The sequence below is a fragment of the Molossus molossus genome, unplaced genomic scaffold, assembly GCF_014108415.1.
Source record: "Molossus molossus isolate mMolMol1 unplaced genomic scaffold, mMolMol1.p scaffold_m16_p_8, whole genome shotgun sequence".
Lineage (NCBI taxonomy): Eukaryota > Metazoa > Chordata > Mammalia > Chiroptera > Molossidae > Molossus > Molossus molossus.
The window spans coordinates 98,268,567-98,285,594 of record NW_023425402.1 but is presented as its reverse complement, the minus strand read 5'-3'; the positions used below and the strand labels follow the sequence as shown (position 1 = coordinate 98,285,594).

The window sequence follows — 17,028 nt, the reverse complement described above, 5'->3', positions numbered from 1 at the left end:
TAACCTTTTTTGGTGTCATCTAATTATAAGAATGAGAGTTTGCAGATTTTCAAAAATACATCTTTCTAAAAAATGGCATCTTGAGGGAGAAAGCTTGTCCAATTAACAAGGCTGAGGACCGGCAGGCACTTTTATTCTAGGTATCCACAGATCGAAAAAATGTCAGCTTATTTATATTCCTTTGTGTACACGGGCAATGAATAACTTAAGGAACACTGCATCTCAAACACAGATTGCTTTTATTTCAGCTCAGCTCATGTCTCACTTTCATATATATTTTTCAGTTTCCATCAATGTCAAACACCATTTTTTTCATTCTTCATAAAAAAACAAAAAAAAAACAAAAAAAACCCAGATTTACAAGCACTTTTACGGCACTCAAGGAAAGTAGGCTGAAGGTTCATAATAATAATTTTCCTTTTAAAAAACATCCATCAGACCAAAATAAAATCATTTTAATTAACTCCTTCCTGAGTAACTAAAACCTTGGAATGTGCTGAAAGGTTATAATAAATAAGGCAGTCAAAGATCAACCAGCTTAAAATGTATTTTTTAAATTAAACTATGTAAAATGTACAATATATTTCATGAAGTACAAAGTGTGTTGGGCTCAGGGCCAAAGAGATGTTGTCATGTGTGCCAAATATACTGATGAATGCTGCAACTTTACGGACCTAAAGCTGTTTGTTGGGACAAAAGAACATTAGGGCCCCGCAAGGAAACCGGTCAGCCTCCCTGGCTGTGCTGTCATTATGACCACTGCTGACAACAGATGCCTTTGAACACACAGCGAGAAGCGCTCACGTGACTGCGCTCGGGATCCATTTGTCAAATGACCAATGTCCCGACGTTCTGACCAGAGCAGAGGGCTCTCAGCCAACTCGACTGGATCCTCAGATAGTGACACTGCACAGTGTGTAAACTCATTCTCATTCTCTATACGCGATTTCGTAGAAACGGCTCACAACATACCAGGTGGCAGTTCTTGTTCTTAATATAACTATTCTTCAGTTTGCTTTTTAAAGTATGTCTAATGGTAGGGCCCTGGTCTCTCTAAACAGGACAAAGGATACTTCCTCTTCTCTGAGAATTGGCCACAATTCTACATTCCCCTTAGTCGCTTCGCTGCCGCAGTTCTCTGAGGCCGCGAGGAGGCCCACAGGTGGCCAGACGCGGTGCCTCTGAGGTCCCAGCCTGCACTGGACTCCTTCGGGGTGGAGCCTTCTTAATACATCTCATGATAAAGTAGCTTTAGTGCATACTTGACAGGTTCCAAACGACTTGCTTTATATCTTGGCTACTGTCCAATTTTAGTGAACGAAGAAACAATTCTAGAGAGACTTGTTGGTTTCAGAAAAGTAGAAAATGTGTAGCTTGTGTAGAGTTAGAGTCTTATTTACTATTAGGCATTCCCAACTCACACTGTGCTAGTGCTCTTGAAGGGCTGGCTCCAGGGGAGAAAAAATGAAGGAGACAGAATCTGTGGCACGTATCCTGCCTGTCACCACCTGTACCCCCGTGTCTCAGTTGGTTGTATATTATCCACCCGGGAGAATATGGATTTTTCAGTGGGGGAGGGACAGTTAAAGATGAAAACATCTCAATCCAAAGCAATCGGTTTCTAATGATTGAACCCATGCGTCATGGATAGATGGCAGGCGATGGGAATGGGATGGGGAGGAGATATTTTGGACATGACACTGCCCGTCATCTACTCAGATCACTTTGGGGGCAGACACCTACTCATAAAGCTGGTCAAGCAGTCCCTTGCCCCGAAGTTCTTGCTGCTCCTCTTCTTGCTGTCCCAGTAACAGTTCTCAGCTGTGAGCTGCATCCATGAGAAATGGGACCATAGTTTCCCTGCTGCTTGCACAGAACTCAGTACCCCTTGTACCCAAAGCAGGTAACTCCTAAGGGACTAGAAGGGGAAAGATACCAGGTACTGTGGGACCCCACTGGCCAGGGGTGTGCCTGATAGTGTGCATTGCCTGTGGTCAGGCTTAGAACTTCTACCACAGGCTCAATGTCAGAGCTGAACGGTTCCCGGGGATGCGGTTAAAACAATGCCTGGGACAGAAATAGCTCATGGTGGGTGCAAAGGACAGGCCCGTCCCATTTCCTATGCCACATGACCTCCAGGGCTGATCTGTCTTGCCTACACTCTTCCTTACACAGCAAATAAATTCTTTCCCCTGCCATGCTGCTTTGAAATCTGTCAGAAGGGTGCATGGGATGTCTCAAAGCAGCCTGCCGTGCACTTTGACCTTGAAAGGTACTCAGGGCTGTGTTCTGGTGGGGGTGTGGCACGAGCTGACTTGCTCCTTCAGAGATAACAAGTGTGCTGCTCTTGGTGAATGTGTCCCCTGAGATGGAACAGAGGCAGAATCCTACCCATGTAGGTAGAGACCACTAATCCAGGGACATCCTCTCTTTTGACGTCCTGACCTGTCTTACCTTCTCCTCTTAGATCCTTCTGGAGTGGATTCCCTGGTCTCTGAAGTGGTTTTGTATTTCTACTGAAATATACAAGTCTGGATGTTTCCTACCACTGAGGTAATATTTTTACAAGTCATTTTACAAATGATAAGTTATTGGGCGATGGGCTATATGTCCCCCCTCATTGCACTGGGGGGAACAAGCTATTTCATGACGAGATGCCTTGTGATGGAGTCATCTTAGTGTACCTGGGAAGGACCCACGGAGCCAGGAAAAACACATAATAAAATTAAACAAATAAAACCCGCAAAACCGGGCATCTCCCAATGACCCCAACCTGTGGGAATGTTCTGTTCTTTTTAATGCAGCCGAGCATTAATTAGTCCCTTCAGGAGTTTTCTTCCCCAAACGAACACAATCTTTCTGGAAAAGGGAGATAAAGCCATGGAAAGAAACACAGGGCTGGCACCATCACCTCTTATAAATATCTTCGAGCCACTTCTCATCATCCTGTTCCTCGTCCCCGATGGGCTCCTCGGTTTCCAGGGGAGTGGGAATGAAGAAGCGGGGTCGCAGGGGGGCCTTGCCGACGTGCGACTTCAGTCCGAACTTGCGCTTCAGCAGGTGGAACTGCTCCTTGACGTAGTGGTAGAACTCGTACTCGTACCTCATTCGCTGGTAGAGGATCTGCACAGCCTCGGGGGAGGGCACAGTCTTCCTCACCGTCACAGTCATGTTTCCAAGTTTCCTATGCTCTGCAAAAGAACCGAGTTGCACGTGAGCGATTGTGGCTGCTGCTGGAGCTTAAAAGGAATAATGGCCAGGCCGCGTGTGACCTGCGTGGTACCCGAAGCTCCTGGGGCAAGGATCTCACCGGTCAAGATGTAGAAGGGAAGGTGCGTTCCCAACAGTATTTGGAAAGATTTCATCATAGCCTCGGTGTGTATATCGACATTAGTTGACTAAACATAAACGATCTAATACCCTTTCCGTGGGGCGTGAGCTATGCCATTTGACAATTCCGTTGTTCACGCTTAAGTTACACATTATTTGCACCGCAAAATCTACCTATTTTTCATCTTCTATTTTCTGTTATACATGTACAGGGTGTTGCTTTCAGAAGGAAACACAGGAAAAAAGTGATCTCACCACTTTCTAATCGTCATCTTGGTTTTTTACTTTAAAATAGTGACAGCTATGAATGAGACTTGAACTGGATGCAACATCCATTTGCATGTCACAGCTCCAGCAAGACGTCCGTCAAGAGAAATAAAGGACGGGCTGCCGGATTCCTTACATGCAATCTTAACTGTCATACGTTTTAAATGGCTATTTTTCATAGCGGTAAAATCTGTAACTAAAATTTGCTTAAATTTATATTGACGCTGAAAAACACATATGTTGTATATATGTGATATATATTTACATGAGAACATTTTAACCATTTTAAAGTGTCTATATTGGTGGCATTAGTTACCTTCATATTGCTGTGCAACGGTCTCCGCTACTGCCACCCTCCTTCCGTCACTCCACACAGAAACTCTGTGCCCGTTAAATGTTAACTCTTCCTACTTCTCATTCTGTCTATGAATCGGCCTCTTCTAGGTATGTCCTATAAGTGCAGTCACACATTTGCCCTTTTGAGTCTGTCTCATTTCACCTAACATAATGTTTTCAAGATTCCTCTGTGTTGCCCTGGCCGGTTTGGCTCAGTGATTGGAGTGTCAGCCTGCAGATCAGAGAGTCCTGGGTTCAGTTCCCACTAAGGGCATGTACCCCCCCCCAAAAAAAAAAATTCATCTGTGTTGTTGCATGCATCAGTACTCCATTCCTTTTTATGGCCCACTAATATTCCACTGTATGGATATACCACAAACTTTTTATCCATTTATCCATTGATGGACACTTTGGTTTTTTTCTACCCTTTGGTTATTGTGAAGAGTGGTGCTATGATACTTTGTGTGCAAGTATTTGTTTGAGTCCCTATTTTCAATCCTTTTGGGGATATACCTACGAGTGGAGTTGGTGGTTCATATGGTAATTCTGTTTAACTTTTTGAGGGACTATTAAACTGTTTTTCTCAGTGGCTGAACCACTTTAATCATTGTATGAAGATTCCAATTTCTCAAAATCTTTTTCTACAATAGTTATTTTTCATTAAAAAAATTATAGTCATTTTAGTAAGTGTGAAGTGATATTTATCTCATTGTAGTTTTGATTTTAATTTCACTAATGACTAATGGTGCAGAGCATCTTTTCATGTGCTTGTTGGCCATTTGTATATCTTCTTTGGAGAAATGTCTATTCAAGTTCTTTGCCTATTTTTGAACTGCTTTGTTCAATTTTTGTTGTTGTTGAGTTGTAGAAGTTCTTTATATATTCTGGAAGTCTACACATATATCAGGTATATGATTTGCAAATACTTTCTCCCATTTTGTAGGCTGTCTTTTTACTCTGTTGATAGTTTTCTTTGATGCACAAAAGTTTTAAATTTTAATTAAGGCCAATTAATCTACTTTTTCTTTTGTTACCTATACTTTGGTGTTATATTTAAGGAACCATTGCAAAACTGAAGCAGAAGTAGATTTGCCATAATATTTTCTTTTATCACCTTATTTTATTTAAAACTTTTGTCACCATATCTGATAAGTACATTATTTACTGATTATGGTTCCAAATGCCTGTTTCCAAAATCAGATTCATGCAACAGGACAAAAATTTGTAATTTTTAAGGGTATCTGAGATACTTTCTGAATCTTCCAATAGAAGTTCTAAAGAAGGAATTTGAAAAAGTTCTCTGAGTAGTAGTGGCCTCATTGAAATAAAGATATTGCTTTTCAAATGGAGTCTCCTAAAAGGTATAATACACATCTGGATATATTGGTTCTGGAATTTTTGTTAACGAACTTGGCACAGTTTTTCCTAAAATAGGTTTATGATAGAACATTTTTTTATAATGTGTATTTTCTCTACACATATTAATTATAGCTAATCTGAGGGAAGACATGTTAATAGGCTTTAAATATAAGTACCCCTTTTGTGTCTTTAAAACCTAGAGTTTAAAAACAACATTAAAGACAGACAAGGCACAAAAAGTTTCAAGTTAAGCATTGAGAGGCACAAAAAAATAATTTACTCATTTCCATATTTCTATAATTCTTCTTGGAGCACTCTAAATTGTGTGTGTGTGTGTGTGTGTGTATTTCTCACACTAGAAAAAAAAAGGATTTCTGTGATTTTAAAATAAATTCTTTAGTTAAATAATTTGACTCAACCTATTCCAAAAAGTATATAAAGTATATAAAGAACTTATATACTTTTTCCATAAAAAAAAATTATAGCCAAAATATTATGCTGCAATTTGCTAAAAAGTTAAGGAAACTGGGCAATAGGAGAATGAAGGTAGGAAATAAATGGAGACGTCGTGTTGGGGTCATTGTTCCTCCTTCCCGTGAGGGAGGAAAGGAAGGATGTCCCCAGAGCAGTGTTCCTGCCTCTTGCTCCAGCCCCTCTCAGGGAGGCTCATGGGGAACTAGGGCCCGAGGGTCTTTCTGATTGTGCATTTGGGATAAGGGCTGAGATGCTGTCCTGGAGAGAGTGTGCCCGTTCGCAGAGCGATCCCATCCTCCGGCCCCGGAGGGCAAAGGCTTCCAGACACGCTTGTGACTCGCTGGGCAAGTTGTGTAACTCGGGGTGGGGTAGTATCGGCCCCTTTCTCCTCACACCTAACTGCCCTCTCCCACCTAGCTTTAATTGGTAAGAAAGCTGACATTTGATCTCCATCTGTCTGTCTCCAGTGTCTATTTCTCAGTTAGTTTAGAACCCAGGCATGGGAAAATGGGTGTAATTATTCCTTCAAACTCCAATATCGAGTAACACAGAACGCATGTTGTAAAGTCCTAACTACTTATGCAGGAGGTAGGTCGAGAATCTGGCTCTAAACTTTCTAGCAGCCAACAGAGACTTTCACATTGTACATGGCTCTTCATGTAAAACAATCTACATCTATTCCTAGTTATAAAACCATAGAGAAATACCTTCCATGAATTTTCATAAGAAAAAACTATAATGGAATTAGCAACATTGTAATAACATCCTCAGGGTAAATTTAGCCGTGAGTTTCATGGCTGACAAGAGAAAATGCCTAGGTACTCTATTCTGGCTTGATCAGGGAATACACTACAGAAAATCCAGAGGAGAGGTTCTGAACCCCTGAAAACCTGGCTAAAGTTCATGTCAGGAAGGCAGAGGGTCTATGGACTTCTGGAAGCCCATTTATGAATATTTTAGGCATTTTTGGATCTGTTAAGAATCCCTGAGTTTGAGAAGCCAACAAAATGAATATCCTTGAACAATCTTTCATGTATTTCATTTATTTTAATAAATATTAGCCTCCACTATAATTGAAAAACACTGGAGTTAGTTATTTTATGTGCCAGTCAGGTGCATAGTCATGAGCATTGAAACAGCAAAGAGGGGAGGGCCTGGGTTTACATGTCTTGAAAGAGGGGTTTACCAGTGCCTGGAACTTAAGCAGAAGGCCACCCTACCTTGTTTTGGAGAAAGACCTGAGAGCGTAAGCATAGGGGAGCCAAATCTTAGTAAAGAAGTAATTTGGGATCTGCTCTATTGCTTCCAAGTTTTTTAAAGGTTGATACTATTTCCCTAAAAATAATTCATAGCAAGTGTAATCACTGACAAAACCATCCATTGAATTTTTAACCTAGAGCAAGATATCTTGCTAGATGAGACTATAAGGTAATTTGGATGCAAAATGTTGGTATACATAAGGGATTGAGGTGACTTGTTGTAAAGTGTTATTAACATCAAGCCAGTAAAATTCAGGGAAGATTTAAAAACTGATAGCATGATGGATTTATATGTTTCCCTCTTTAATTATGGATTATGTAACTGGTTTAATTGCTATAAAGTTAATCCTAGTCCATCACAGTAAAGCTCTCTTTCCCTGTGTGTTTTTCTCTGTGGCTGAGGATGAAAGAGTTGATGGGTGGGCAGAGCAGGTAACTAACAAAAGTAATAATGTCATTCAAGCACAGCTGAAAAGAACCAGGATATATTTACATCATCAGTTAACTGATCTGTCAAGAGATGGTGAGTGGTCCCAGCTGAGCCTGATCCCTCGCGGTATATTTTCATAGTAACAGTTATATTTAGTGAGGACTAAGGTATACCAAACACTAAACTAAGCACTTATGCACATAAATTGTATTTAATCCTCACAATAACCCCTCAGTGGAAAAGCCACATTATAGATGAAGAAACTGAGGCTGAGCAAGACTCCTGACTTGTTCAAGGTCAAGTAGCTAGAAAGAGGCAAAAGCAGAAGGATCTGGGTGATAATCAGTTACTGTGTTTTAGCTATGTTGCTGCTAGTTGCAGGAAGGTCAACAAACTTATCCTTGTTCTGCTCATATTTCTCCACAAGCAATGGAGTCTGATGCCGGCCAACAGCTCAACTAGAGCCGCCTCCTCCTCATGTGGACGGGGAAGCCCAGAACCGTAGTAGATCTTACAGGAGACAAGCAAGCATTTTAGAGGAAATGGCTAATGCGTTTATAACATGGAGGGAGAATAAGGTTGACTTAGAAAATGAAATTGAACTAGGCTATGTCTGAGTCCAATCAGGAGGCCGATACCCACAGAGTAAGTGATGGAGACCAACACCGCCATCAGGATTTGGAGTTTCTCAATTCCAGGAAACCCTTCCTTGGGTGCTTATTTAGTTTGAACTAGTAATTATGTGTTTCTAGTAGAAAACATTATTCAGAAACCCAGTCAGAAATTGACCTGAGATGTACAGAATTTGGGAAAAGTCAGTCTTCTTGCAGCAACCAGCCTCTGAACTTTGTAGTGTTCATCAAGCGATCTCTGATCCCGCTTGGATCCCCTTACACTGACTTACATTACCCAAATCACAAGGTAATGCGAGACCTCCAATAAGATTTATATTTGAGAAGATCCCAAGGAGCCTTCCAACCAAATTTTAATGACACATCACCTCGCTGTTTTTTTTTTTTATGTGTGTGTGTGTGTGTGCGCGCGAGCGCGTGTGTGTGGTACATGCCCCTAGCAGGATCCGAACCTGGGACTCTCTGGCCCCCAGGCCGACGCTCAACTGCTGAGCCAAACTGGCCAGGGCCACCTCGCTGTTTTGATGAGTGTTTTGGTATGCTTATCAAAACACTCACTGGGAGACAGTCCTGTGTTTGCTAGAAAACTCTACAGATTAGAACAGACTTTCAGGGTAAGAGTAAAGAAAACATTTTTATTTGTGGCAACAAGACAAAGTTTTGAAAGACCTTTTTCCTGATAGCAACAGATAGCCAAGTGTATTTCAGTGACCTCAGTCCTCCTTCCTCTTCCTAGCCTCCTCCCTGGATTCCCTGTGTGAGCATGAGGGACAGCTCATTCAGAGGTTCCTATGAGAGCTGATTTTCCTCTAAGCTCTGGCTTCGTACGAATATCCAGTTCCTGCTTCATTCATCTACTTCCACTGTCTCACGCTCAGTCTGCCTTCTCTGTTCTCCATTGTCAACCTCTCCTTCTCAGCTGGCTCCTTCCCACCCAAATTCAGATGTGCTCAAGTCTCTCCCTTCTTAAATAAAATCCTTATCTCCATGTCCCCTTTCGTGTTTTATCTTCTTTTTCTCCTCTCCATCACAGCCAAACTTCTTATATGAATTTGTCATCATAAAATTTCAACTTATACACATGACTAAACTCATCGCAACCTGAGTTATGTGCTTTCGATACTCCACCAAATTACTCTTTCTTCCTTGCTGATAATTCAGTGGGCATTTCTCTGCCTTCCATCTCTTCTTCTTCTTCTTTTTTATTCCTCACCTGAGGATACTTTTCTATTTATCATCAGATAGAGTGGGAGGGAGGGAGAGAGAGAGAAACATCGATGTGATAGAGCCACATCAACTGGTTGCCTCCTGAATGACCGAACCAGGGCCAGAGACGAACTGCAACCCAGGTACATGCCCTTGACCGGAATCAAACCCTTGACTCATTGGTCTGAGGGCCGACGCTCTAACCCCTGAGCCAAACTGGCCAGGGCGCTTCTCTTGCTTCTAAGCATGACCTCTCAACACTGTCGGACACATGCCCCATCCTGAACCCTCTGTCCTGTGGCCTGTAACAGCATTTTTCTGGTCGTCCGGCTCTCCTTCTGATTGCTCCCTTCCATTCCTACACCCAGTCTTCTTTTCCTGCCCATCCTTCCAACGACAGTACCTCCTGGGATTCTGGTCTAGCCCTTCACCCTTCTCCTCCCCTATTCTCTGGGTGGTGTCATCCAACCTTCCACCCTTTACTTTTCATACCACTGTGGACCAAAAAAACCAACATTTTATATGAAATAATTATAGTCTTTGTGTCCTTTTGTTTTTCACGGAGCTGACACATTTACTAGGAAGGTTAGTGATATTGCCAGAGGATTATGTCATGGTCCGAAATAGGAACACTGGCGGGTGGAGGTGGAGGAGGGCATAGAGGGGATACATGGTGGTGGGAGAAATAAAATAAGATAAAAAAGAAATAGGAGAGCTACTTTGTGACAGGAGCAGCAGAGACTCAGATTCAACCGACACTGATGAAGAACACTTATTGTGGGGGTTTGGAGTATGCCCATCCAAATGTTATTTAATATTCCCAATAACCCTTCGAGGTGTCATGACCCCTCTTTTGCAGATGAGGAGATAAAAGCTCTAGGAGAATAAATGACTCACCCAAGGTCACACAGCCAGTCAGTGACAGAGCTGAAATTTGGGCCCGAATTTGCATTTGTATTGAGGTTTCCACTCACTCAGTACCAGTCCATAACCAGTGATGCTTTCATGAGCCTGTAGAAAATTACCCTCTTCATATGGAAAGACTAGGGGGCAGTTTGCCTCGTACTGTCAGGAGAGAATTTTTAAAGTCACATTTCAAAGACATATGGTTATGTGTCTTGCTGTACAATAATCAGTGCTATGGAAAAGTCATTCCATTTCTAAGTATTTTTGTAAAATGCCAGACTTTCCCTCCAAACAAAACAAAACTGCGCGGACTGTGGAATCGGTCTCTCTCCAGATTGCCGTAATAGCAGTTCTACAGGAAGTTGTCAGGGTTTCTGGGAGACTGTTGTTATTTCAGCCACAAAACAATCATGCTTTAGAAATCTATACTTCTCATGAGCATCCTCTGGGAAGCGAAGCAGGCCTCGGTAGGGAAGCATACACTGTAGAATGTAACCATCAAGAAGGGCAGACCTCACCCCACGAGCATCTTTTGAAATGAGCAGGAACTGAGAGATGAGTTGCAGGGGCTCGTGTCTCTGGTGTCCACCGGTGAACATTTCAGAAGGAAGAGACAAATACAGAGCTCCTTCCAGCAAGGCGGGGATGGCGAGCACGCAGCCTGAGATCTGACTGGCAGACTGTGTTATTTGGCCTGCACAATATTTTTTTAGAATTTGACTTAGTTGTTGTAAGACTTGGTCTATTTCACATGGAAATCTGGATTTCTGGCTTGTCTCAAAGTGAGGCAATATTCTTCTGGAGCTGAGTCCGGCCGTCCCCCCGAGAGAGGCCAGCTCTCTCCATTCTGTCTCCGACTCTAAATGTCAGTTTATTCTTTTATGTTACCTGCCTGGCTGCTCTATACATTTGAGTTTTATGTTTCGGCTTTAAAGGGTTTGAAATTCTGGCTTTCATAAACCTAGGAAGTAAGTGCTTTGGGTCAAAATTAAGGCTTCAGTTAGGTCTCACTCATGTGTCCAATGTCACCTTCCTTCTTTTCCCTGCAAATATTTATTGAATAACTTTTCTGTGGAGGCACAGGAATTATAGTGAATGGGACAGTATCTTCACCATCATAGGCATTTTTGAGGACTGCGAGATAGATGTATTCAATCCTCAGAAAACTCCCCGATGAGGGGCTTCTCTTAACCTCACCATTTTACAGATGTGACACTGGAAAATGTCACATTTTAGCGACGTGCCCAAGGTTACATAGCTGGTAGGCGGAGAAGCCAGAAGTTGGGTCTGAAACAGTCTGACTACTGAGCCCAAGCTTGTTACGCTCATGCTGCTGATGGTTGGATGGGCTCACGGTGTAAGGGGAGACTCCCTCCTTACCACCTAGTCACCCTGAGGCAGTTGGGAACTTCACCCTGCTGGCTTGATGGCACCAACATTTCCTCTCCTTCTCAGAAATCCCTAGAGGGGAGATCGGATCTGATGGGCTTGTGTTAACACTGTGGGTGGCGTTGGGTCTTCCAGAACTACAATCTGACTATGTGAGCATGTAGACCTGTGTAAGCCTGAGAGCACAGGGTAGGTTCATGAATTTCAAATGAGAGAGAAAACATTTCGGGGTCCTCTGAAGCAACTATCAAACTTCTGAAATCCCCCCCGCCTCGGATTTATTTTCTTAACATCCCCACCGGTTGCATCCAGCTGTTCTCCTAAGGAAGCTTGTTGTGCTGAGGGTGCTCAGGATGGGCTCCTACCCCAGTCATCTCTGCGTCCACAGCGCAGCCCCTGGGGAGCACGGCACCCTCTGTACATGCTGGTTGGGTGAGTGGAAGAAACCGACGGAAGGAAGAGAGAGTCGTCAGACCCAAAGATGCTTGGCTGTGTCTGTGACGGCAGGCATAGCCAAGCAGGGACAAAGGCAATATCTGAATGTGCTTAATAGCAAATTCCCCAAAGAGCCGTGAATGTGGGGTCTACCCTCACATCTGGGACTTTTCAGGTCCCACTGGGGTCTATAAATTCCAGCGTTTAGCTTGGTGGTTCAGTTGCCTTTTGGAAGGAGAGTATTAGCCACGTCAGGTGTTTCTGTCCCTGGTCTTTAATTAATAAGCACACTTTGGTAAAGAGAAGCGGTGGTTTCCGGATGCTTTTGATTTTTTTTTTTTCATTTTTCTTATTTACCATTAGGGATTGGCCAAAGAATACCCTTAATTATTTTCATGATAATTGCAGAAAGGTTCCTCGAAGTAGACACTGGTTTTGAGCTGTGAAATGATCAGAAGGGAAAACAAGCAAACAAACGAAAACCAACCTCTGACCTTTCTAACTGAATAGCAGAAGACAGATTGTCTTTCCACACAGACATGGCCAAAGTCAGCTGCAGAGTCAGGGCTGTGTGGGGACAGACTCTCCAGGCAGAGGCTCCAGGGCTCTGCGCTCTTCCTGGGGACCAGTGGCAAAGGCCACAGAGCCGCTGTGGCACCGAATGGGGATCCTTTTATACCTCTGACCCCCAGCAGCATAAACATCTGTAATTAGTCACCCAATGCTGGTAGAGAAAGAAACAGAAATATAATGTGGTCAGTAGGAAAACTGCTGAGTTGGGTCAGCTTTCTGCATTATTAAAGGTTTATAGAAAGAGGTATAAACAGTTCAACCCTGCTCCCCCAATTCATCAGAATAGCACCCCCTTCATTTGCATAGAGCTCCCTGGATTACTGTGTTTTCACACACCTCCCCTCATCCCATGATCTCACACAGTCCTCCGGGCAACTTGTTTTACCTACAGATACCAAGAACCCGAGAAGTCATCTGACTGGCTCAAGGTCGTATGACCAGTGAGTTGCAGCCCTAAGACTAGAAAGTGGGTGTTCTGATTTCCAGTCTAGCACCTTTTTGCTACAGATTGAGTGGAAATCTATAACCACCCACTTCTTCTTCCCCTGTGTGTATTCTGGCATTAAGGGGGTCGGTTGAAAAGAAGGGCTTGAGTGTTCTAAGTCAAGGGGAATGTTCGGTACGTCTGGGAGGATCTGGTGAAAAACGTGCAAGCCAGCAAAAATGTTTTCAGACCGAAGAGGACTGTGTCTCATTCATTTTTAATTCCCCGGCACCCAACTCCTGGCACATAACCCTCCGTAAAGGTTTGTTGATTTGAAGCCTGTATGTTAAATCCATCTGTAAGACTGGATTAACCCAAAGGGCAACTTTTGGTGTTGTCGATACATATTATGCTTTTGCTAAAATTTTTCCGTAGTTGAGGATCCTTTCTGAGCAAACTTTCCACTCCTTGGAATTACATCTCTTTAGGCTGATGCAGGGGTTTAGAATCACAGGTTGCTCTGGACAGGTGGTAGTATTTGCTTTTCTTAACCATTTCATCAGAGAACTCTATATTATGGTGACCAGTCACTTACACATACTTAGCAAAGCTTAAGAAATACTGTGATAAGGGAAATTTGCCACAAACATAAAAACCCATGTAGAAAGACATAATATACACTGCAACCTTGTAGCTTTGGGATCTAAGTCACGTGTTATTTACTACAGCCATTAACTAAAGAAATCCAAACATCGTTGGGGCAAGAGGTATCTGTGTGACCTATTAGTACTGTTCAATTATGTAAGTTGCCGTTGTTTTTGGTATTTTTAGATGCTGTTTCTCCATTAGCGAAAGAAAATGTTTCGTGAAGAAGTACCACATTCATTCAGATCACATGCACTTGACCCCAAGGGCAAAGGGCTTTGCTATGGATACAATTGAAACTGTGGTTCTTTGGCCAGTCTTGAAGGCTCCCTGCTGGCAGGACCTAGGCCAGGACATTGGGAGTATCCTCAGAGAGCTGACGTCTCAGGGGAAGGCGTGCAAAGGTCTGTGGTGCCCTGGGAAACGCATCTTCGCTCAGCACCAACCACACCGTCCGCACAGAACGCACAGGCCAATGGAAGGCGTGCGGGCTCTGGTCACAGCTCACTGTGCCTGTAAGATACCCCCAAGCAAGCACTGGGAGTCTCACTTTTGAATGTGGTGGTACATAACATTTACCTGTAACCTGTTTGTATGCAAGACTGAGCAGTGACAAGCATGATGCCCCCAACTTGGTCTCAAGCGGAGGCCATGGACGAAGTTCCTTTACTGCCCAAGATCTGGACATTTTTGCAAAAGTGGTGGCTCTTTCTACCTCTGCTGCATTGACCTTGTAGTTGAACTGGTTCATAATTTTCAGAGTCCCTTTAATGTAAATAAAAAGGAAATCACCGACCTGCCCGTGAAGTCCCCCTTCCCACCTCTCTTCATCTGTCCAGCACGCATAGTGGAAAAACGATGGAGCCCTGGCTCCAGGCCAAAATAAACAACCTGGAAACACTGTGTAAACCCAGCTGCTGCGCTGGAGGACAGAGGCCCCACTTTACGACCTCCGAGATGGTTAACCATATGCAAAATCCCGAAACCTCGGCACCGGCTTGCCGTCTGCGCTGATGCTGGGCTGGTTCTGGCATTGCCTCCCTTGATCTAAGAGAATACACACTCTAACCCACCAAAGGCCCCTGCCCCCAACAATCTGGACGTGTTTGAACCTGTTCCAGCAGAGATTATGTGCAAGAAATGAATACAAGTTGAATAACAACCAGAGTGGGGCCGAATTTTACCACTGAAAAAAATAAGCACCATCCAAAGATCGGCATCAACTCTTCAGCTTCAGGGGTGCTGAGTGGTGATCAACCAAGGGGCCCGCTCTTTTAAAAATCACTCTGTCTAAAAACCTGTGGTTTACTAATCTCAGGTTAGATTACATGCAGAATGTCTAGCACACGAGGGTATGAGGCGTCCTTTCTCAGGTGACAGGTGTGATGACAGTCCTGGTCGGGTGGAGTGGGGCTGGGGCATTAATGAGTGTACAGAAGCAGGGTCGGTACGCACCCCAGGGCCACTCCCGCGGAGCCCCTCACCAGGCTGGCTGCTCCCGAAACCGTGTGAACACGGTGCTTGTCACAGACAGAGCACACTCATTTCCTGAATTGCACAGGGAGGCCACACAGTTCAAACACATGCCGCTCCCTGGCAGCTGCCTCCCCCGGAAATGCGTGTGTGTCACCGGCTCACAGCGACGTGCAGGCCCGAAGGGGCCAGCGTTTGATTCGCCACCGGATGATCGATGGCATGTTTAGACCAGCTTCTTGGAGGTATGGCAATTAGGGGAGAAAAGAACAAAACGCACTTCATGGCTGACTTGGTGCTTGGGGTTGGTAAAATAAACAGAGGTATTCCCACTCCCTTCTTTTTTTGCAATCTGAAAATATAAATAATTAAAAAATAAATCAAGCTCACTTTGAATTTCAAGAGAACCTTTTCTCTATGTAGCCAAGTGCAAGGTACATGATTTACTTTTTCTTTTTAATGCCTGCAAGTGCCCGATTCCTTTGATGCGAGAGAATAAAGCCTCTGTAATGCTCCCAATTGGCTTTGATTCTTAGAAGCAGAAGCATGACCCAAGGAACCAGGGAGAAAAGGGATTGATCTGTGTGGCGTGGGTCAGGAGAGCCCATAAGGACAAGGCACTGCACCCTTTGAAGGGAAGCCAGCAACCAGCCCTGCAAGGAGCCAGCCCTGCAAGGAGCCATGCATTTTCTAGAAAGAGTGCACAGGCAGACCCTAGCCTCATCGGACACTGAGGGGAGGGCACCCCATCAGAGGGGCTTCCAGTTACTGTCTGGGCAACCCAGCTCCACACTACTTATTCTCAGTGCCCAGATTGCAGGGGGCGGGGGTGATAATTCGATGTTGTCTTGCCTGGCCTCCCCTTGTTCATTCATCAGCTCTGCGTTCAGCACAAAGCATGATTCCAGAGAATAAGAAAACTGTGAAGAGCCGAAAACACAGGCTTCCTCCTTAAAGAGGAAGCATGCACCATAAAGAGAGAAACAAATGCACAGTCCTTCCAATTACTTCCCAGGCATCTCACCTAGGAGAGCGGCAGAGAAGGGGGCAGACCACAAAGGGGTGGGTGTTGGGGGCCACCTTTTGTGCCCTTCAGTAGGGCCGGGTGAACACCTTGCTGGAAAAACCGAATGTGCAAAGAGCCCTGGAACTGCTTTTTAAAAATTATTATTATTAATCCTCCCCAGAGGCTTCGTTCGGAGAGAGGAAGGGAGGGAGAGAGAGAGAAACATCAATGGACTGCCTTCTGCACACTCCCTGACCAGGAATCGAACCTGCAGCCTAGGTATGTGCCCTGATCTGCATTTGAACCCACAACCTTTTGGAATACTGGATGATGCTCCATCGCTGAGCCACCCGGCCGGGGCTGGACCCTGCGTTGTTAAGGAGCGGATTCTGGTGCGGGAGCTGTCCAACCACACGCAGGTCTGAACTTAGAATTCAACATGCGGAGAATAAACCTTCCATTAGCGTATTTGTCAGCAGGGTTCGAAGGGGCGTCAGAGCTCACCACTGCTGTGCAGACACTCGTGTGCTGGGAGTAATCAGCCCAGCAGGTGTGGCTCAGCCAGTCCCCGGCTTTCCCTGCTGCCCTGGTTCCCTGGCCAGAGGGCAATCTGCTCCTGTTTCTTTTCTCCCCAACTTTGGCATCCTGACCCAAATCATCAAGAAGCGGATCTGTTTCTTTGAAAGCGTCTAGTCCCCCAGGTACACATGCATGCTTCCCCTGACCTAGCCTTCTGCCATTACAACAGTGGCGTGGGCATGAGGATGGTGACGCCAGGGGGTTCATTTTCACAGCAACCGCTGAACCAAACATTCCTGTTGGAAAATATCTACTTCTGAAAAAAAACCTTATTGAAAGCCTTGGGTGACATTATTGATAATACG

The 17,028-nt window shown here is 44.3% G+C and overlaps 1 protein-coding gene across 1 annotated transcript in view; it reads right to left on the bottom strand.

The window, feature by feature from the left end:
• Positions 1–331: 331 nt before the first annotated feature.
• UST (uronyl 2-sulfotransferase) overlaps positions 332–17,028 on the bottom strand; it is a 271,733-nt gene continuing 255,036 nt past the window's right edge. Inside the window, exon 8 of the mRNA XM_036248541.1 lies at positions 332–3,191. Within this exon, the coding sequence (XP_036104434.1) occupies positions 2,908–3,191 (284 nt within the window). The 3' untranslated portion in view covers positions 332–2,907. The remainder of the gene's footprint in view (positions 3,192–17,028) is intronic.